Here is a 22,467-nt window from a genome sequence, read left to right as displayed (position 1 = left end):
AGGTAAATCTATGTTATTACAAGAACTTTTCAATTTACATAATATGAATTAGACTTGCAAAATTATTCACTGCAAGGAACTGGCACAAGATGTATTCAAACTCTGTAAAAGAACATGTATGTGAAGCATTTATATAACAGTGTATGCAAACACTGAATGTGCATGCCATATGTAGCTATGTGTTAGGACTGTAGATGATTAAGATCCAAATATAAAATAATAGGAAAACAGAAAAACAAAACTAACTCGATGCCAGGTATATGTTATTACCATGAAATGGGAAAACCCAAACACAGATGAACCTAATATACTATCAGTCAACTATATATGTTACCAAATTTTTCACCCGACTTTTAAGTTTACCATTCCATTAAAAAAAAAAGGTTGTGACCATTAACAAGGGCCATTGTTTTGCAACAATAGACATTATTTGCCCTTATTTTTACATTGTGGGAACATAGCCTTAAAGCGACTCTGTACCCACAATGTCCCCCCCAACCGCTTGTACCGTGAGATAGCTGCTTTCAATCCAAGATCTGTCCTGGGGCCCGTTTGGCAGGTGATGCAGTTATTGTCCTACAAAACAACTTTTAAACTTGCAGCCCTGTGTCAAATTGGTGTGGCATAGAGTGTCTAAGCCCTAGGCCTGCAACATCCCTCCGTCCCTCTTCCCCATTAGGAATCATCCTAATCATCACTTGTGTGAGCACTGCACATGTGCTGGATCTTTAAGGCCTATGTGCAGTGTTCAGACAAGTGGTGATTAGGAGAAATCCTGCCTGGGGCATTCCTAATGATGAGGAGGGCAGGGAGGTGAGAAAGAGAGGTGGTGCAAGCCTAGGGCACAGACACTCTAGGCCACGCTGATTTGACACAGGGCTGCAAGTTTAAAAGTTGTTTTTAAGGACAATAACTCCATCACCTGCCAAACGGACCCCAGGACAGATTTTGGATTAAAAGCAGCTATCTGACAGTACGAGCGGGAGGCAGATTGTGGGTACAGAGGCACTTTAATTTTTTTAATACATTTTTTTCAATTTTATTAAAATTTTTTTTTGAAATAACGGATGTTATTTGCATAATGATGTCCGTTGTTATGAAAAACGGCCATCGTTTTTCAACAGTTTAAAATGTTATCAAGAGGATATGGTGGAAATAGGAGAGAACCCCATGTAAGTTGGCAGTTTGGAATGGCCTTTGGGTCATTATTGCAATACTGGCCGTGGTTTTATGCTTTTGGTTGTGTCCGCTAATGATTTAATTAGAATTTAGGTTAATGATGGCCAAAGAAAAAAAAAATCAATGTGTGAACAACTGAAAATAAGGGCTATTATTAGTAAAATAACAGGCACGAAAAAAATGGCATGAACATTAATTTGATGGCTGCAAATAATGGCTGTTATTCTATACATTGTGACCCAACAGTCGTTATTTACATTGACTTCAATAGGAATCATTGAAATCAGTAAATAACGTCTGTTATGTTAACTAAATTTAGCGGTCGTTATTTTATTTTTTATTAAAGTTGTATGAACACAGTCTCACCCTGTACAATACTCCACACACTAAGCAAAAAGGGCTGTATGGGCAAATGACAAGCAGGACCTCCCACCTAAAGAAAGGTATTTAAAATAAATAAATAAATATATATATATATATTGGCTTAGGCTCAGTGATGAGAATGAAAACTACCAGATTTCAGTATTCATTTATAATATAGATAGTAAAATGAAAAATTAGAAAACAATACAGGGTTCAGGTCCAATGTATAGAGAATAGGTTCAGAATCCTTACACAGAGTTCAGATTGGAATATAAAGTTCAGGTCTACATAGAGAGAAGGGTTCAAATAAAAGGTTGAGTAGAAAGTGCAAAAAACAAACATCAATAGCTTGGAGTTAAAGGGCATGAATTGCATAGATTTTCTTTAACTGAATAGAGCCAGATACTGAAATTTTCTTTTTTCTAATGTTTCTATTTTCTGATTGTATTTTTCATTTTATTTTTTAGACATTGTTGTGGGAGCTGCCATCTTGCCTTAGCCATTTTAAATGGTGTTTAGTGATATTTTTTACAGCAAGCCTCATGGGCATAAATGATAATAGACGGGACCTGTTCCATTGACATGAATGTATAATATTACTGAGTGTACTCTGTGACTTTTGAAGAGGTCATTCCACAGGGAGCTGCTAGATATCCCCTTATACTGGTGATATCTATCTATTGGTGCCAAATCTTCTCATTTATATAATATTATATTTTTAAGGGAGGAGTTCAGTGATTTTTAAAATTTGTCAGCTGGCAGGGGCAGAAAGAACATAAGAAACAATCACTACGTCCTCTCCCAAGCGCTTGCTTACCATTCCTGGACTCCCGTCAGGCTCCGTGATCTCCTTCAGCTAGAAAGTCATGACTGGGTTGATGGGCTGCCCAATCAGCCAGTCAATGACTGGGGTGGGACACTGCTGAAGTGACTGATTGGCTGATGGGGCAATCTATCAGCCTGGTCGGATATTTTCCCCTGAGTCATGACGACATCGGCCTGTGACGTGTGACGTGGAGATGCAGAGGCACAGGGAGAGAGGTAGTGATTGTGTATTATCCATACAAAATAAGACGCTGCCACGCTGATTAAAAGGATTAGGCGTCTGCTCTCCTGCTTGTCCTGCTATGGCGTTTTTTAAGAAAGAAATGAATAAAGAATACGTTTTTTTATCGGTGAGTGCCCTGTACATTTTTCTCTTTTTGTATGGATACCTATTTCGCAATATTGCATATCTGGTAGAAGTGAGCACCCCGTATTTTTATACTAACTCATATTACTGGAAAAATCCACACTAAGGAAATTCATCTGCCTAAACCTCAGTAGTGCCGGTAGCTGTATCTCTTCGGCATATGATTGTGTATTATGTTCCCCCTGTCTCTGCCTGCTAACAAATTTAAAGGATTTCTCCTTTAGGTTATAATATAGATAGTAAAAATAAAAATCTATTTAAAATTTTTTTTTTTATATATAAAAACATTTTTCCCTTTAAAGCCAGAGCAGCATTAATAACTAACCAAACTCCAGAGTACAATGCACACTTAGCTATTGCTTGATAAGTTAGGGTATGTGCACACTGAGCAATTCTCGAGGAATTGTAGCTGAAAGTTTTTAGGCAGAATTCAAGCAGAATTTAAGCCCCCCATTGACTACTATAGGATTCCTCTAGCAGATCTACAGCAGAAAATTCTGCTCGTAAATTCTGCAGTGTGAACAACAGAGCAGAAAACCCATTGAACACAATGGGACTTTGCTCTGTACATATTTTACGGGAGGAATTTCAAGCTGAATTTCAAGCTGAATTCCTCGCCTTTTCCTCAGTGTGCACATACCCTTAGAAAGACAAACTTCAAAACACACACCGATAGATGAGCCCATTACATGGACAAACCTACAGAAACAATGAATTCAGAAAATTATAAAAGCATTTTGAAAAAGTGCTTCCAGGTGTAAGAAAACAAACAAAATGGTCCTCCAGCAGGTTAATGACCCGAAGCAAGCATACAAAAGTACAGAAGAATGGTTAAAGGAGAAGTCTGGGCATTTTCAATATTTGACAGACGGCAGGGGCAGGGGAGAACATAACAATGAAGCATTCCTTATTTCTCCCCGTGTCCGCAATGCACCGGGACCCCCGCTGGAAGACATTTTCCCCCAAGTTGTGATGACGTCACAAGTCAGAGGAACATGCCCGTCACAGCCGACTCTGACTGGCTGAGCGGGCTGTCCATCAACCAGGTTGGGACATCGGCAGAGCAGGAGATCCGCACGTCCTTCCCCCATTGCTGTCATGTGACCACACAGACCTCTGACAGCAGCCCTGTTTTTCTATTCTAGCCTGTTGTACTACGCTACTGCATTATAGGGATCTGTAGTTCCTGTATATACAAACTTCTGCTGCCTCTTCAGGTTCATACAGTTACTATACATTATACTTCACATGCTGATTGTTATAGTGTACAGTAACTTATAATATAACATATTCATCTGTTTCTAAGTGTTTGCTTAATTTCTTTTACATGTTATTCATAATTTTTAAAAATCAATATTTTTCGGGTACGGAACCAATTGACTGTATTTCAATGATTTCTTATGGTAAAATTTGCTTTGGTTTAAGAGTGGATTTGGATTACAAGCACCGTCCCGGAATGAATTATGCTCGTAATCCAAGGCACCACTGTATAAGGCTTCATATGTAACGTGTCAATCCTTTCCCTGGTTTATTACTTAGTAAGAATATTTCCTCTTTTGTAGGCATAGCCAATGATTGATCTACCCATTCCTTCTAATTGCTTGGACTCGTGGGAATGAAGAACAGCTCTTCTACGGTTCAAGAGAGAATTCAAAGAAAATGAAAGATTTTAAGTTCTAAACATGCAAGGTAATATATGGACAATCTGATGAGTGAAGCATCGAACAAAAGACGTACAATGTTATGTATTAACAAGTAATAAACTATACTGTATAATACTGTTAAACTTACTATGAAATGTAATACAACCAGAATTGTAGCCCAAATCGTGGAATCTCATATTTTTCAGAAATCATTTTTAACAAACAGGCACAGATAAAATACTAGGCTAAGTATAATAATAGGCCATTTGTAACAGTATATGCCCCAATTTCCAACAGTTACAATAGTGATAAGTAAAGGAGTAATTTGTAATGCATAAACTGTTAAAAAATCATTTCATCTTGCTTCTTTGATAACAATTTGGTAGCAACAAATAAATTCCAGATGGGTTTTTTTGCACATAGTCTAAGGCTACGTGAACACCCGGCCGTTCTATGACTTAATTACCGGCTGGGTGACCTTTCTGGCCACGGAGCTCTGATGGGGGTGCATCAGCGCGCCCACATCAGACCTTCCCATAGCACACAGTGAAGCAAGCGGCCGGAGCCGCTCGCTTCACTGTGTGAACTAACAGGTCTTTCTGCGGCCGGAATTCACTGAATTCCGACCGCAGAAAACTGACATGTCAGTTTTTTCCGGCGCCGCATGGGATCCCGGCCGGAGCGTATACAATGTGTGTACACTCCGGCCAGGATCCCATTGAAAATAAGGCTATGTTCCACCGCTCAAAACTAAGGCTGTAGTTCTGCGGCGAGAACTACGGCCGTAGTTTTACGTAGTGTGAACATAGCCTAAATTTGGGTCTTAGTGTCTTTTCAGAGTTTTGCAATTTACTTTAACGTATTCATGTATCATATAGCAATTCTGATTGGAGGGGATGCCCAAAAGGTATCATTCCATGGGTTAGAATTTAAGGTCAAGCCCTAGATATTTTACTAGAAAAGGCCGTTCAAAGGCCTAGACATTTTATTAGAAAGGGGGGGGGGGTTGCCCTTCAGCTGGAATTTTACAGATGTCAAAGAGTACAGAACTGTCATTGTACTTTTGCATATCCTGGTCTGTCAAGACAATGTCTCCCTACTTATCCACATCGGGAAGAATTACAGAAGTAAGGTGCTGTGATGACATGTAGCTTTACCGGTGTACCACCCACTAGCTGTAGCTGCCACAGCAGTTTTACAAGGGATATATTTCAACTTATGGGCCATTCTGATTTAACATCTCACTAATCTGTTAAACAGATTGGCTTTTTTGATTCTTCCATCAAGTAAGCCACACCTTGAAGGGGCCTTCATTACTATGTACATTACATTACTATGTCGACTTTACTACTGCTTGTTTTGTCTAGGGGGTAATACATCAAAGATGGCTGGTGTCACTTTAGTACAGATGCCACCCAAGATGATGGTTTGCATCAAACCAGAGCACGGGACAGATGCCAGCCATCCTCCCTGTAAACGGTATGTCCACAGTACGGACTTTTCACAGAGAATTCCCCACAGATTCCCAGCCCCCAACCCCGCGCTCCCATTTGAATTTCTGCCGCTCCCATAGACTCCATTCTATGGTTAGGCGGATTCGGGCTCAGGGACGTTCATTCTTGTTGAAGTGAGAAGAACCAGTTTTCAAGAGCATTGCTTGCCAAAATAAATTAGTACAGTATCTAATGAGATATAGTGTTGAGGCATGGGTTTATATTTTGGTGCCTAGTTAATAATCCCTTTAAATATTTAATTTAAAGGAGATTATTAAAAAAAAAAAAAACTGGGAGAAGGTGGCTGAACCAAACAACATGAACCTGCCTCTCCGGGTCTAGTGCTGGGGTCCGCTGTCCCCCCTCTGCTTCCAAGTCCCCTGGCCGCTTCCTGGTCTGAGCAGGGACCTGGGTCTTGACGTGCCAGCCTACTCATCCAGTCACAGAGGGGAGGGGGTTAAGTCACACTTGGGGCCAGTGTTCGATAATAGACTGGTGCTGTGCACGGGACCCGATTTTTTTTTTTTTTTTTTTTAAAAAGGAGCGCTGCACCTGCTTCCCCGCACTGGTGCAGTTCTATTCATGTGCAACACTTGAAGCAATGTACCTGATGGTACATTCGCTTTAAGCCACCTCCTCCCCAGCTCTTATGAAAAAAATATTGGGCACCGGACTTCTCCTTTAATTAGACTGACATGTTTTATGCCAGTTTTAGTACATGTGTGTTTTGAAAAAAACGGGATATAACCTGATTTCTTTCAGCAGTGCCATCTACTGAACTCTCATTAGAAAATTGCAGTATGTTGCAAATCATTTGTATTCTACAAAATCTCAAAAGCAATTGGATTTCAAGTTATTAGAGCATCTGGAGACTGAATGATTTTTGTTGTTCAGGGATTCATTGATTTTTTGATATCCTGAAATGACTGTTTGATATGGTCAAACTACATTGTATATATAATTTATTTCCAGCTTAGGAGGATTCACAGTATTTGACTGAAGGAACTAATTTGCTTTAGTCAGATGAACTTTGGTAGAATATTTCACATAGTCTGAGCTGGATATAATTTTTTGTATAAGGCTGAGTTCACACTGCTCTGCGTTTACATTTAAAGTGACTCTGTACCCACAATCTGACAAACCGCTTGTACCTTCGGATAGCTGCTTTTAATCCAAGATCTGTCCTGGGGTCCGTTTGGCAGGTGATGCAGTTATTGTCCTAAAAACAACTTTTAATCCTACAGCGCTGTGTCTAACGGCTGGGGCTTACATTTTGTATGCTCCTCAGCATTAGGAATGATCCAGGAACATTAACTGCTGTTTGAGCTTTGCACAGGTGTCTTAACGATCCAGCCCATGTTCATTATACACACAGAAGGGGAATAGGAAGAAATCTGCCTGGAGCATTCCTAATGATGAGGAGGGTGAGGAAGAAGGACAGAGAGGTGGTGCCAGCCTAATGCATATACTAATGTAAGCCCCGGCCGTTAGACACAGCACTGCAGGATTAAAAGTCATTTTTAAAACAATAACTGCATCACCTGCCGAACGGACCCCAGGACAGATCTTAGATTAAAAGCAGCTATCCGAAGGTACAAGTGGTTTGGGGGGGGGGACAGATTGTGGGTACAGAGTCACTTTAATGCACACAAAAGGATAAAAAGACATACATTAAAAATACATCATACATGTCAGCAACGGCAAACACAACCAGACAGTGGGCCCTGATCTAATCCCACCCACTGTCCCTGCCTAATTGCCTCAGTCGACCCTAGGCGGTCGCGGACAACCACGAAGACGTTCCCTGTACTGAATACGTGGAACACAAAACACGACAGACGGACAAAACACAATAGAGAGTAGTAAACACAGCCAGATCAAACCACACGGGCAACGCAGTACAGAATCGGCAGGCAAAGAATAGTCACAGGTCAGGCGGAGGGTCAAGAACACGAGAAGACAAGCAGAAAGGGATATAGGAAAGGGAACGCTGGGACGGAGCAGGGGAGCTGGGACTAGACGAACTAATAGCCAGCGATACCCTGCTGGCAATACAAACATTTTATACTGGACCAGGAGCCCGGACCAAAGGCTGATTGGTCCGGCCTCCTGAGTCCAGTCTCACTGCAGCTGGTGCACTGCAGGCTGAGCGGCCGGGCGACCTGTCACTCAGCCTGAGTGCAAGACACTTCAGCTGCGAGCCGGCCGGCTGACGATCACGTGACACCACGGCGTCCCCGGTTGCTAGGGACGCCGTCGGGTCTCCGTGACGTCACTCGGCTCCGGCGGGCGGAGCAGCGGCGCGCTCCTGAGCCGTCAGCCGGAGCCGAGCTAGAGGAAGACGCCGCTGGATCCGGACAAGGTAAGTTCCTGACAATACATAAGATTCTTATTCCCATTGACAAAAAAAATGCAATGCAGAATGTACTGTATTTAATGGACACAATAGTGCAGATGGCTATGCTATAGTATACAGCAATGCTATGTATGCTCTGCATGCTGAATGGTGATCCTGTCCATACAATGGCCGAGCATGAAGCAGCATGCGACCATGCCATAAACCATGCCATGTGACCATGCCATAAACATCACTGCAGCCTATGTCCGACGCTGTGCAATGGATGTCATGGGAACAGAAGCTGTGCCTGTGCCATCTGCGGCAGATCCCGGTTGTCAGTTAACTCTATGCTGACACTTAACCCTATAGATCCTGCGGTCAGCGGGACCGCTAGATTTATAGGGGGTAACAGAAATCTCCCTCTTTTTACCATCAGGGCTCTGAGAAGTGATCACAGAGTCTCGATGGTAGCCAGGGCTACCGGAGGACTCACCGAGGCCTCCCTTGTCCTGGCTATGGCAGCGGATAAGACTTTGTCCTCAGGCAGAGTCCGATCAGCTTTGCCTGTCAGTAAAACACTGACAGGCATAATGCACTGCATTACTGATCAGTACTGAAGTGTACTATACCTGCCATCAGCTAATGACACAGTTAAGTCCATCAGAGGGAGAGTGGAAAAAAAAGTTAAAGTAAAAGTAAAACACAAAAATAAATAATTCAGGTTTTGTACCAGTTTTGAGATTTGAATCTAAAACGAGGAGTAGATTCAAGAATGAGGGAAAGTTATTTGCCTTTTATACCTCCTTTCTCGCCATGATTCACACTTGGTATTGGCTTTATTTGCGTTTTTACAGTCCATTTAATGTAAAAAATTGATGCATTTGTGTAGACGTTTTTCCTTTGACTTACAGTATAAAAAAAACATGGTTTTCATATGGTTTTCATCACTCTAATCAAAATAAGTGTTAAACCAGTTGTTTTTCTCCCCCCCCCCCCCCCCCCCCCTAATTTTAAATTTCACCCTGCATGAAAGATTTATAATGTTCACGATTTTTGCTCCGCAGGAAGAATTATTCTGACATTTTAAGCATAAAGGAAAAAAAACATGCTCAATTTTCTTGAGCACAGTTTGATGTTTTATTTAAAATCGAGGAGACCATTTGATGGCTCCACACCCCCAATGCGTTTGTTATAATTTACTCTCTCTCTAAAAGCTCCTAATGTAGAATAGTTGGCATGCAGATGCAGCTCCCATCCAAATTATCTTAAGGGAAAAACATAAATGGATGCAAAAAGGCAGCAATTGGATCAAAGTGGCAGATGCAGACCTCAATGCCAGACTGTTTGAAGTCAATATGTGTAATGGCTTCATCAACTTAGCCAAACTACTGATTACATTGACTACAGATGTCACACGATGGGCAAAATAAAATAGAAATGAAAACACGCCTTTTCTTCCACTGAATCGTTCAGTCTGGCAACCTGACTCTATTTGTACTTCTCAGAAAAGCTACTTAGGATTTGAGGGATCAATACTAATATCCTGGTAACATAATTAATGACAATATTGTATATTCCTTTATCACTACTTCTCAAATGCCCCAAATTAACTACATTTCTTACTAATGAAAAAAGTTATTTTTATTATATACTTCAGCTTGTATGATATTTTAAGCTGTTTATAACATTATAAATATTATTTTGGAATATTATACAGTTTTAGAGCAGCGATGTCACTTTGATAGATGATAAAGCAAGAAGAAAATGATTAAAATAGCCGCTTTCTTAAAAGGGAATCTGTCACAAGGTTTGTGCTGCCTTAAATAAGGGCAGTATAAGCTAGGGACATAAATTCTGAACAGATCGGTGTATTACTTACATCATACTGTTCAGCCATTCTCCTAATATGCAGGAGAATAGGATTCATGCCACACCCCTCTCCCGCCCTTCAGCTGCTAATTGACAGTTAAGTGCCTATACACAGCATGGATAAATAACTGCCAATGAGCAGCCGGTGGAGTTTTCTGCTCATGAATATCTAGGAGACATCCCAAAGTCATCCCCATATTTTCTCTATATCTTACAATGATATGAGAAATCTTAAATTTGAACTTGGAAGATCAAATAAATTTCCTGTGGTGAACTTTATAGGAGACTTTTTCATCATATTACTTTACAGTTTTTGCCACTGCAATAAAATAAACTTTCAAAGTTATTTTCCAGATTGAGTGTTTTTATTTTTCAAGGTAATGATGGAATAACATTTATTTTTAAATTAAGTCATTGTTGCCACAGCATTGGCCTTGGGGGGAAAAATGGTCTAAACAGGACTATGCAAAACAAAACCAGTAGACATTATATAATAGCAAACATTTTAACCCCTTCCCATCCACAACACTTTTATATATACGTTCTTGAAAGTAAGGAGCCTTAGATATGTGCGGGACCGTTACAGTGTGAGTGGTCCCGCACACATCAGTGTGTCCGGAGACGAGGATAATGACAGGCAGCTGCAATCCAACAGCTGCCTGTCATTAGTGATCTATAGTGAGCGTGGCGTTTAACGTGTTAATGACATGCAGCTGACAGGAAGTCAGTGACAGGTTAAGCACCCGTCATTAACTGAGGTCCCGATCACTTGTATCAATGGGCTGGGTTAAGACACCTACCTCCATCTGTAGATAGAGTCTGCTCTCAGACAGACTATATGTACAGATCGCCAATAGTACTGATCTATGCTATGGCATTACATGGATCAGTATATGATATGCATGTTAAACTGTGAAATAAAAGTGTACAAAAAAGTGTAAAAAAAAGTTTAAAAAAAAAAACCCTAATAAACCCCCCAATAAAAGTTTAATATACCTTGGTGCCCATTATAATAATAAAAATATGTAAAAATAAATAAATATACATATATTAGTGTGTCGAATTGTCCTCCCTATTAAAATATAACATTATTGTTCCCGCGCGGTGAACGTCATAAAAACGTTAAAAAATTTTTTTTTTATTATATATCAAACATAAAATTATAAAAAAAAGCAATGCAAATTTTTCTTTTACACCAATGTGATACCAATAAAAACTAGATAGATAAAAATTAAAAACAGAGATCATGGCACAAAAAATTACACCACAACCAGTCCTGTAGGTGGAAAAATAAAAGTGCTAAGGCTCTTAGAGGGCAGGGAGGAATATTAATTTGACCCGGATATGCAACGAATGACCTTGGTCGTTAAGGGATTTAGGTTCTTATTTTCAACAATTATTTTATTATATTGCTAAAAAGTTTCTCTAAAGTTTAAAATTTAAAATTTAATTTTTAGGGGAACAAACGATCTATTTATCTATCTCCCATTTTATTTCTAATGCCTTTAATACTATAGTGCTGAATTTTTACAGATTATTTTACTGTACTATTCTTATTCTCGTACACTGCCATTGCAGCAATTGCTATTTTGAGTCAGTATGTCGTGACCAGATCTGTAAGGTATTTTGGGAAATATGTGGCCACCCATTTTAGCTTTACGTTCGCCCACTCAGTACCAGATGATCTGATACAGTTACAGTAAATCACTAAAGATTACGTCAGAAAGTTCTACTGTGGGGAGAGGGAGATATATAACAGATGACTAGGGTAGGAAGCTGTGTCAGCGCAGCACGATTTTATTTCTATCAGATTTATAAAACTATAATTATAAGTGAGCAATTATTATTTGTCAGTACGATGACAAAAACTATGAGAACTTAATTATTTTTATCCTGAGGCTTTTGAAAAATTTTTGCATGCAAACATTGTGTGTCTGTGAATCAAATTTGCTGTAAAGCTATAATTTTCAAATTATGTTTTCATTATTCTTAGATTAATACTGAAAGACTCTATAATACAGAATGCGAATTAGTGTGATGTTTCTACTTGTAATTTTATCTACATTTTGGTGTAGTAGAATACCTTACTCAGGGTCCTATTACATGGAGCGATTATCTGCCCAATCAGACCGATTCGGACTGAAAGACATCGGCTGATTGTTGTCCTTTATCAAATTTAAACATCATCGGCCGCCGGCCACACATCATTCCATGTACAGATGTAGCCAGGATTAACATGATCCTTGACGCAACAATTGTGCCAGGAAGCTATGTTAACCCTTAGACGACCCTGGACGTACTCGTACGTCCAGGGCCCCCCCCCCGCGCTCAGAGTGGGGCCGCGCAGCGGCCATGCTCTGAACCGCCGCGATCCCAGGTGCCGCATAAATAAATAAATAAACATGTTTGCTATCGCCGCGTCCGTAATCACCCGAACTATTAATTTATCACATTCCTGATCTCGCACGGTAAATGGCGTAAGTGCAAAAAAATCCCAAAGTGCAAAATTGTGCATTTTTGGTCGCATCAAATCCAGAAAAATTGTAATAAAAAGCGATCAAAAAGTCGCATATGCGCAATCAAGGTACCGATAAAAAGAACACATCATGGCGCAAAAAATGACACCTCATACAGCCCCATAGACCAAAGGATAAAAGCGCTATAGGCCTGGAAATGGAGCGATTTTAAGTGACATATATTTGTTAACAATGGTTTGAATTTTTTACAGGCCATCAGATACAAGAAAAGTTATACATGTTATATATCATTTTAATCGTAACGACTTGAGGAACATATGTAACAAGTCAGTTTTACCCCAGGGTGAACGGAGTAAAAAGACAAACCCCCCAAATAAAAGAAATGCGTTTTTTTTTTTCAATTTCACCACACTTTGAATTTTTTTCTGGTTTCGCAGTGTACTTTATGCAAAAATTCATCCTGTCATTGCAAAGTACAATTAGTGACGCAAAAAATAAGGGCTCATGTGGTTTCTAGGTGAAAAAATGCAAGTGCTTTGGCCTTTTAAACACAAGGAGGAAAAAACGAAAATGCTAAAATTGAAATTGGCCGGGTCCTCTAAGGGTAAAAGATGAAGTTCGGCGAAAAAAATTTTTATTTTAGTGTTGTATTTTATTAAAGTGTTGTATTGCCCCCCCCAAAAGTTATACAAATCACCAATATACACTTATTACGGGAAATGCTTATAAAGAGTTTTTTTCCCTGCACTTACTGCATCAAGGCTTCACTTCCTGGATAAAATGGTGATGTCACTTCCTGAATAACATGATGATGTCACTTCCTGGATAACATGGTGATGTCACGACCCGACTCCCAGAGCTGTGCAGGCTGTGGCTGCTGGAGAGGCAGGGGGGTAGGGGGACACTGAGGGACACAGGGCACTGGAGGGACACTGAGCGTCCCTCTGCTATCATCCTCTCCAGCAGCCACAGCCCGCACAGCTCTAGGAGTCGGGTTGTGACATCACCATTTTATCCAGAAAGTGACATCACCATTTTATCCAGGAAGTGAAGCCTTGATGCAGTAGTAAGTGCGGGGAAAAAAACACTTTATAAGCATTTCCAGTAATAGGTGTATATTGGGGATTTGTATAACTTTGGGAAGCAATACAATACTTTCATAAAACACTTTCGCCAGACTTCTGCTTTAAGACGACTTTATCACTCTATATTTTTGGGCATGGTGTCACCTGCTGTTAGGCATGTGACAGATAATGTTATTTCTTGGATCTTATGATCAGCGGTTACCCTACTTCAGTGATTGGCTGATCATGCAGTTACTGTGAAGCCCATTCATCATAGGAACCAGTGGAGAGCATTGGAGACCAGGAGCTATTAGACAGCAGTGGCATGGAATTGGGCCAGGTGAGTATAGATTCTTTTTAATTTTTAGAAAACCTATAGTTTTAATGTTTTTTTTTCTTTTTGTGGCTCTTTAAAATCGTAACTGTAGCAGTTGTGAATACTTTTTACATATCCGCCTTGTAATCTGTCTTCTTTTATATCATACTACTGACTACTTTACTTCTAACTTATACAGTACTTTTTTGACAGTTTAAGCACCCAACAAAGTCTGTAAGTTAAAACGAATGTACCATCAGTACATCGCCTTTTTTTAAAACCGCGGCCTGGTTCCCATGTATGATGCCGTTGTATTCATGGGCACCAGCCAGGAATGAAGCACTTGAAACGGGATGACCCGCCCCCAGTGGAAGGAAATCCCCGCCCCTCTATGACGCAGCTGCATTGATTCAAGAGGGGGGTTCCTCCCACTGGGGTGCGGCCCCCCTCCAGTGCTCCACCCCCTGCCGCTTCCCGGGAAAAAATTGGATTGCGGGACTAGCATCCCCTCAACAACGCCGCTCTTTCCATGTAAATATCAGAAAAGAGATATACCGGCGGTACATTTACTTTAAAAAGATATACTGGCATTTTAGATCACCGGTCAACACAGAATACAGGGTGACATTATTTGTAGCTCAAAATAGTCAGTTATATAGGCAGCCATAAATTTCTTTGCCCCTGTCAAACCGTGTAGAACTTTCTATCGATCTGAGACTAGTTCTCTATTTTACTCGTGATTCTTGTGGGAAACTGGAGCTTGACATACTCCCTCTGCAGAGAGGTTTAGAAGAGCACAGATGCAAAATAAAGAATCATCACATAGGAGGTTAAGAGGCACTCTAATTTATAATGCAGCACAATGCTGTCTGAAGATAACACACTATTTGTTCTTGTACACAAAGCTTAGTCATCATTCCTAAATACTTTCAGGTACTGCTTTTGTCTAGTATGCTATGTTGAGGGTTTGTTTTTTTTTCTTTAAGGAAATAACAGTAAAACCAAGGAAACTACAAACCTAAAGGAAATAACTGAATAGCTTTTTTTTTTTCTTTTTGCATCCGAAGAATGGATTCCATTGTAAGGAGTATGTTCACACTGAAAAATAGGCAAAGAATTTCAAGCTGAATCTGTGTGCATATTCTGATTGAAATTACATCTGTAAAATATTTACAGAACAATATCCCATTGTGTTCATGTGCTTTATGCTTTTCGCTACAGAAAACCCATAGAAGTCATGAATTTCCAATTTCCGCTCAAATTCCGCACCAGTTTCGTGCCAATTCCGCCAGAGCTGAAGAAGAGGAAATTTTAAGCAGAAAACTTTCCTCTTGAATTCCTCATCTATTCCTCAGTGTGAACATACTCTAAACAAATAAGATATGTAAGGGTGGCCAAACCTCTTCAATAACTGATGGCCACACGGTCATTCTCCCGCCAAACGCCCGTCCTCCCCATACACAGTAGCGTTCAACACAGCCAAGCGCTCCTGTGCTGTCTATGGGAATGTGTAAGCCGCAGCGACAGTGCTCTTACTAGGAATTATCTCCTCCCCCCCAAAAAAAAAACCTGTATGGCCCCCCTCCCCTACAAACAACCCCTACTCTCCTACCTTTTTGCTTAACCCCTTATTTACTGAAATGTGTAAGTGACACAAGCCTCACATGCTGTAGTGAACCAGAGATCTCCTTTTCTTCTGCTTTTAAACCCTTTTTTTGTGTTGTAGCATGTAAATGAACTTTGGGTCACTTACCCACTGCAGTACATAAGTGGTTAAGCAAAAGAACACAGGATGGCTCTTATGTTCCCTGTGCATCCCCAGGCCGCCCTCCGTGATGAACCCCATAGCAGCTGTCTGGTCTGCCTCTATGATATCTACGCCACTGATGCTGAGGTTGCAAATCTTTAGGTAAATGTTGCTTCAGTCCTGATCCATATAGATTCAACCAAAGGGAGAAATAGTTTTTTTCTTTTTGTTTCCCCAATCACAACGTATTGGCGGCAGCTACATCAAAAGTTTTTTTTCTCACTTAAATAATGCCCCCCTCAACACTGCTCCCCTAGGCACAGGACCACAGTGCCTAATGGCAAAAACAGCCCTGATAAAACCCTAGGTGTTATAAGAAATATTTTTTAAAAAAAAACTATATTCACACATAATGGTGATGAGCTGTACAATCTCTGACCAATGTTTAGTTATGTCAAACCTAGAACTGCTTCTGGTCAATCTAATCCTCAGCAAGTTGCCAGGCGAATGCTGTACAGGCCCTTCCAAATCATCCATCTAGCAGATGCCTATTGTTGCCTTACCCGCCTGCAACAATATATGAATTGGTAACTTTATTTATTTAAATAAATTTTCCATCCTGATAATTTACTAGCGTTGGGCAAACTTGACAAATATTCGGGTTTGGCTGAACCCCAACGCTCAGCATTCAGGAGAAGTTGGATGCATCCAGCCACAAGGAATCTAATGCCAAACCCGATAATCCAGCAAGTTCGCTTAACACTATAATTTACCAAAAACAGGAAGAGAAACATTTCCAAACCTGACTTCCAGCTGAAATAAGGTGAGGTGGTATACATGTGTGACTATGGCAGAATGTATTTTGTGCATTGTATTGCTTAGGGCTATGTTCACATATAGTACTCTCATAGTACTACACAGAACTACACATAGTCCACTGAGTATTTTCTCAACCAAACCCAGAAGTGAGTTGAAAACATAGGAAAGGTGCAAATTTTTCCATTATAATTTAGCCCATTCATTTCCTCTCCTGATTTTTTGTAAAAAAAAGACTTACCCAAATACTCACAGAAATACTATGGGGGATATTTATTAAACATGGTGTAAAGTGAAACTGGCTCAGTTGTCCCTAGCAACCAATCAGATTCCACCTTTCATTTTCCAGTGAGTCTGTGAAGAATGAAAGGTAGAATCTGATAGGGGCAACTGAGCCAGTTTCACTTTACACCATGTGCCGCCTATGTGCTGGATGGGAGAGCTGGAGAAGAGGATGCCACAAGCAGCAGCGCAGTAGGTAAGTATGCAACTGCTGTGTGTTTGGCAAACTGGCAGCAAGGATATAAAGTATGTATAACCATGCTGTCGGTTTCAATGGCTGTACGAACGATACATGGATTATTGGTGCAGCCTGGCCACCAAATTTCTTGTAGCATGTATTGGCACTAAAAACTAGTGTAAATCTCACTGATCACTAATTTTTTGTGGTGGTCTGTGGCTGAGAAATCTTCACAACATAAAAAGACCCTTACCTTATCATAAGTGCCAGAGACAGAGCTACCTCTACCATAGTATTGCCATAGTACAATAATCTAACAGTTATTCATGAGATTTCCAATGACTATCAGTTACAGTGCAACTATATAAGGGGGCTACTAGAGCATATTGTGTATACATTTCCCAGTACCAGATGCCTGCCTCAGTGCCTAATCAGTGGCAGTCATAGTACCCATAGGAGTCCATCGAAGTACTTGTCATTTTACCATCAGTTGAGTACCAACCAATGGGTATTAGTCAAAGTGGCCATGGGTGCCAAGGTGCCACAAAATAAAGGTTGTCAATTTCTGTGTACAGGAATAAATGGACATTTAAGATTTCGGCAAAAAAGTAAATTATATAACATATTTTAGCTCAGAAGGGGAAAATATAGTGGTGCCTTGGATTACGAGCATAATTCGTTCCAGGACCGTGCTTGTAATCCAAATCCACTCTTAAACCAAAGCAAAGTTTCCCATAGGAAATCACAGCAGAAATGCAGACAATTGGTTCCACACCCCAAAAATAATGTATTTTTTTATTCTGAATAACATGTAAAACAAATGAAACAAAGAATGATAAACAGCTGAATATGTGACATTATAGGTTACTGTACAGTATAGCAATCAGCATGTGGAGTATAATGTAACTATAATAATAGTAAGTGCATAAACCTGAAAAAAACAGCAGCAGTTTGTAGATACAGAATGGAGTTGCACATCCCTATAATGCAGTAGTGTAGTATAACAGGCTAGAATAGAGAAGATGGGCTGCTGTTAGAGGTCTGTGTGGTCACATGACAGCAATGGGGAAGGGGGTGTGTTCAGCATGGACCAATCAGAAGTGAGAATCACAGAGCTGTGCAGGAGGACAGTGACAAAAACTTTTATATACAGAAGTGTGTATAGCTGAGTGTAAGTGCAGGCACAGTACAGGAATGGAGAGTATGGGAAACACAAGGGCAGACAGAGACTGCAGGGAGCATGAAGGAATGAGCAGGGTATAGGGTGAGCACCGTATAGCAGCACTCTCTGTCCAGGGAGGGAGAGGGTTACAGCTATGAAGAGATTACCTCTCCAGTCCTGTCCCCTGATGCAAGCCTCAACCTGGGGTGGATCTTTCATGATTTGGAAGGTGAGGGAAACTTCCCAGGTCAGAGTACAGTGCTGTAGACCACGCTATGTAGACCATACTCCTCCTTCACTTGCCCTCCCACCCAGTTCAGGGAGTTCTTAAACCAAAACAATGCTCTTAAACCAAATTACAATTTTGAAAAACTGTGAGCTCTTCTTGCAAAACGCTCTTAAACCAAGTTACTTAAAACCAAGGTACCACTGTACTTAGTAAAAGTAGAAAATTTCCAATTTCTGCTAGTAGGTCATAAAAATACTGTATATTACCATCTTTTGCATACCTTTGACTATTCTGATCACAAGCTATTTGGATAATGCAGGGAATTTGATGGTTTAGATTCTTTCAAGCAATGTTTTTTCTTATTGTAATTTGTGATTGGGAATATGTCATCCTGTTAATGTTGTTCTATCTGAAGGCAGCATGACACAGAGGTATACAGACATAGACATCCTGAGTGTTAACCTGACAAAGCAATGTGTTTTGTTGGGATATCCTAATGCATCGGAGATGAGGCCGGTAATTGAGGAATACTGTTAAACTTAATTTTGTGTAACACATAAGAATAACTTCAAGACTGCAGTGCAATATCTTAACACTTCAGGGATCAATATGAGTCTGGCTATATCTGTACATTTCAGTTCTGCTGCTGATGCCACCATTTGATTTACAAACATCTTTTAATCCGACGGCACAGTGTCAAAGGAGTGGAGCCTAAAGTGTCCATGTCCTAGGCCTGCAGTGCCTCTCTAGTCTTCCCCCAACCCTCCGTCATTGCACCTGCACCTCTTTGACTCATAGCGATGAGGGTGAGGGTGACCACACAGCCAAACTCACCAGGCTGGACGCCCCACCTGCTGCCCAGTTGGTATAGGCGGCACACGTTGATTCGGGACAGCACAGAAGAAGATATTCCGGCTGTTTAGGGGGGCATGGAGGGAGATTGGAGAGAAGCTTCCTGCCTAGGGTCCAGCAGCAGAACAGACCCCAAGACTGAACATGGAATGAAGGTGGATATCCACTGGTACTAGCAGTTTGGGAGGTGGGTGGGTACAGATTCACTTTAAGGGTGGGTTCACATGTACTGACTCGCAGCAGAAATCTCGCTACGAGTCAAGGTCCTTGCAGAGTATGTAATGCAGCCACCCGGGTAACCCCTTCGGCTCCCCCGCTGTCTGTTTATACATTACCTCTCTCCTTGCTCTCCAGCCCAGCCAATCAGTGGCTGCAGCTGGGCAACACACTGATTGGCTGGGTGGCAGAGCAGAATGCGGGAGCCGAAGCGGTTAACGGGGTGGCTGCATTACATACTCGCAGCGGTCTTTGAGACCATTGCGAGTATGTATCGACAGGGACCTGCCAGGACCTTGACTCGTAGCGGATCCCGCTGTAAAACTCGCAGCGAGATTTCAGCTGCGAGTCGGTACGTGTGAACGTACCCTAAAGGGGTTATCCAGGATTAGAAAAAACTTTACTTTCTTGCAATATGAAGTAAATGAGTTTGTATACTTTTAAGGCTATGTTCACACTACGTAAAACTACAGCCGTAGTCTTGAGGGGTGGAACATAACCTTATTTTTAATGGGATCCCGGCCGGAGCATACACACATCGTATGCGCTCCAGACAGGATTCCAAGCGGCGCCGGAAAAAAACTGACATGTCCGTTTTCTGCGGCCGGAATTCAGTGAATTCCGGCGGCAGAAAGACCTGTCAGTTCACACAGTGAAGCGAGCGGCTCTGACCGCTGGCTTCACTGTGGGCTATGGGAAGCTCTGATGCGGGCGCACGCTAATGCGCCCGCATCAGAGCTTTGCAGCCGGAAAGATCATCCAGCCGGTACTTAAGTACCGGCCGGGATGATCCGCGCAGAGACCGGCCGTTCCGTGACCCAGCCGGGGTCACGGAATGGCCGGTCTCTTAAGTTGTGTGAACATAGCCTAAATGTTAGGATTTCTGTCCTCTAACATGTTAAACTCTTTTATTCAGTTTGTTCTATTATATCTTTCCTATCCTCCTCAGCCCGGTAGTTTTGTACCATTATTAAATGTAATAACAATAGACTTTTGCTGGAAGTCAAAGTATATTGTGACTCCTCGCCATATGGTGCATTATTGCAAAGTTTCATCAAGTTTATTTCTGCTGCCAGGGACCAATTGTGTTTTTTTTTTTTCTTTTTTAAGAATGCCCTGTCCTTAAAGTTCAGCTTTTCAGTTTATATGCTGACATTAGGGATGGTGAAACAAGTTCTAATATAATATAATAATATTATTAGTATATGCTATAAATGTGAGTTCAGTGGGAATAAAAACTCTGGGACTCCAACCAGGGGTGCAGCTATACAGGGTGCAGACATTTCTGCTTTCTAGGGCATCTCAATCACATACAACACTAGTATTAGCTATGATACATGATAGCTGTGGCCCTGATACAGATTCATTGCATTCCAGCTAAAGTTCCAATACCTTTTCCACTTGCTCAATGCTAAATAAAAAAAAACAACTTTAACCCTTAAAGTGACTCTGTACCTGCAATCTGCCCCCCCCCCCCCCCCCCCAAAACCACTTGAACCTTCGGATAGCTGCTTTTAATTCAAGATCTGTCCTGGGATCCGTTCGGTAGGGGATGCAGTTATTGTCCTAAAAAAATACTTTTAAATTTACAGCCCAGTGCCCTATGGGCGTGGCTTAGAATATCTGTGCCCTAACTTTGCACCACTCCTCCATCCCTCCTCCCCACCGTCTTCATCATTAGGAATGCCACTGGAACATTTTCTCCATGCTGAACATTTGCACAGGTGCCTTAACGATCCAGCCCATGTTCCGGGCTGACACAAGTGAGGAATAGGAGGCAATCTGCCTGGAGCATTCCTAATGATGAGGGGGGTGGGGAGGAGAGACGGAGGGGTGTGCCAGCCTAATGCATACACAACCTAGGCCAATCCCGTTGGGCACGGGGCTGCCAGTTTACATGTTGTTTTTTAGGACAATAGCTGCATCACCTGCCAAACGGACCCCAGGACAGATCTTGGATTAAAAGCAGCTATCTGAAGGTACAAGTGGTTTGGGGGGGTCAGATTGTGGGTACAGAGTCGCTTTAATGATAACCAGGTCATTTTATTTTTCCACGTATAGGGTTGGTCTGGGTGTCATTTTTGCCCCATGATCTACAGTTTTTACTGGTTTTATATTAGTGTAAAAAAAAATAATTACAGTGGTACCTTGGATTACGGGCATAATTCGTTCCAGGACAGTTCTTGTAATCCGAATCCACCCTTAAACCAAAGCAAATTTTCCCATAAGAAATCATAAAAATGCAGACAATTGGTCCCACACCCCAAAAATAATTATTTATTATTCTGAACAACAAGTAAAACAAATGGAACAAACATTCAAAAACAGCAGAATATGTGATATTATAAGTTACTGTACAGTAATGGAGAGGATGGGAAACACAAGGGCGGACAGAGACTGCAGGGAGTATGAAGGAATGAGCAGGACAGATGTGGGCAAAGTATAGCAGCGCTCTCTGTCCGGGGAGAGAGGAGTTAAAGGCTATGGAGAAATTACCTCCACAGTCCTGTCCCCTGATGTAAGCCCCAGCCTGAAGTGGATCTGCTATGATTTGGAAGGTGAGGGAGACTTCCTGGGTCAGAGTACAGGGCTGTAGACCCCGCTATGCAGACCATGCCCCTCCCCCACTCACCCTCCTACCCAGTACATGGAGCTCTTAAACCAAGGCAATGCTCTTAAACCAAGTTACAATTTTGAAAAACTGTGAGCTCTTAAACCAAAACGCTCTTAAACCAAGTTACACTTAAACCAAGGTACCACTGTAATTCCTTTTTTTATACACATGTATCATTAAAAAAATCAGCAATCTTTGTGGGGTTTTCTTTCCCTGATGGACTGGTTGTTCAGCCAGTCAGTGACTGGGGCGGGGGGCTGAGCGGCCAGTCCATCAGCTGTGACAGGCATATTCCCCCAACTTGTGACGTTATCACAACTTGGGGGGAAATGCCTTCTGGCGGGAGTCCCGGCGCTCATCGTGGAGGCACGGAGAGAAGTAAGTTTGTACTTGTAATCAAATTCCCCCCTGCCAGCTGCCAGATTTTAAAAATCGCC

The 22,467-nt window shown here is 41.4% G+C and overlaps 1 protein-coding gene across 1 annotated transcript in view; it reads left to right on the top strand.

Annotated features, from left to right (window-relative positions):
• RTN4R (reticulon 4 receptor) overlaps window positions 1-22,467 on the top strand; it is a 179,801-nt gene that overhangs the window by 117,952 nt on the left and 39,382 nt on the right. Inside the window, exon 2 of the mRNA XM_069964091.1 lies at window positions 4,297-4,423. Within this exon, the coding sequence (XP_069820192.1) occupies window positions 4,417-4,423 (7 nt within the window). The 5' untranslated portion in view covers window positions 4,297-4,416. The remainder of the gene's footprint in view (window positions 1-4,296; window positions 4,424-22,467) is intronic.

The sequence above is a fragment of the Dendropsophus ebraccatus genome, chromosome 3 (genome assembly GCF_027789765.1).
Source record: "Dendropsophus ebraccatus isolate aDenEbr1 chromosome 3, aDenEbr1.pat, whole genome shotgun sequence".
NCBI classification, from domain to species: Eukaryota; Metazoa; Chordata; class Amphibia; order Anura; family Hylidae; genus Dendropsophus; species Dendropsophus ebraccatus.
Note: the sequence above shows the minus strand (reverse complement) of the source record. Positions and strands in the feature narration are given on the sequence as shown.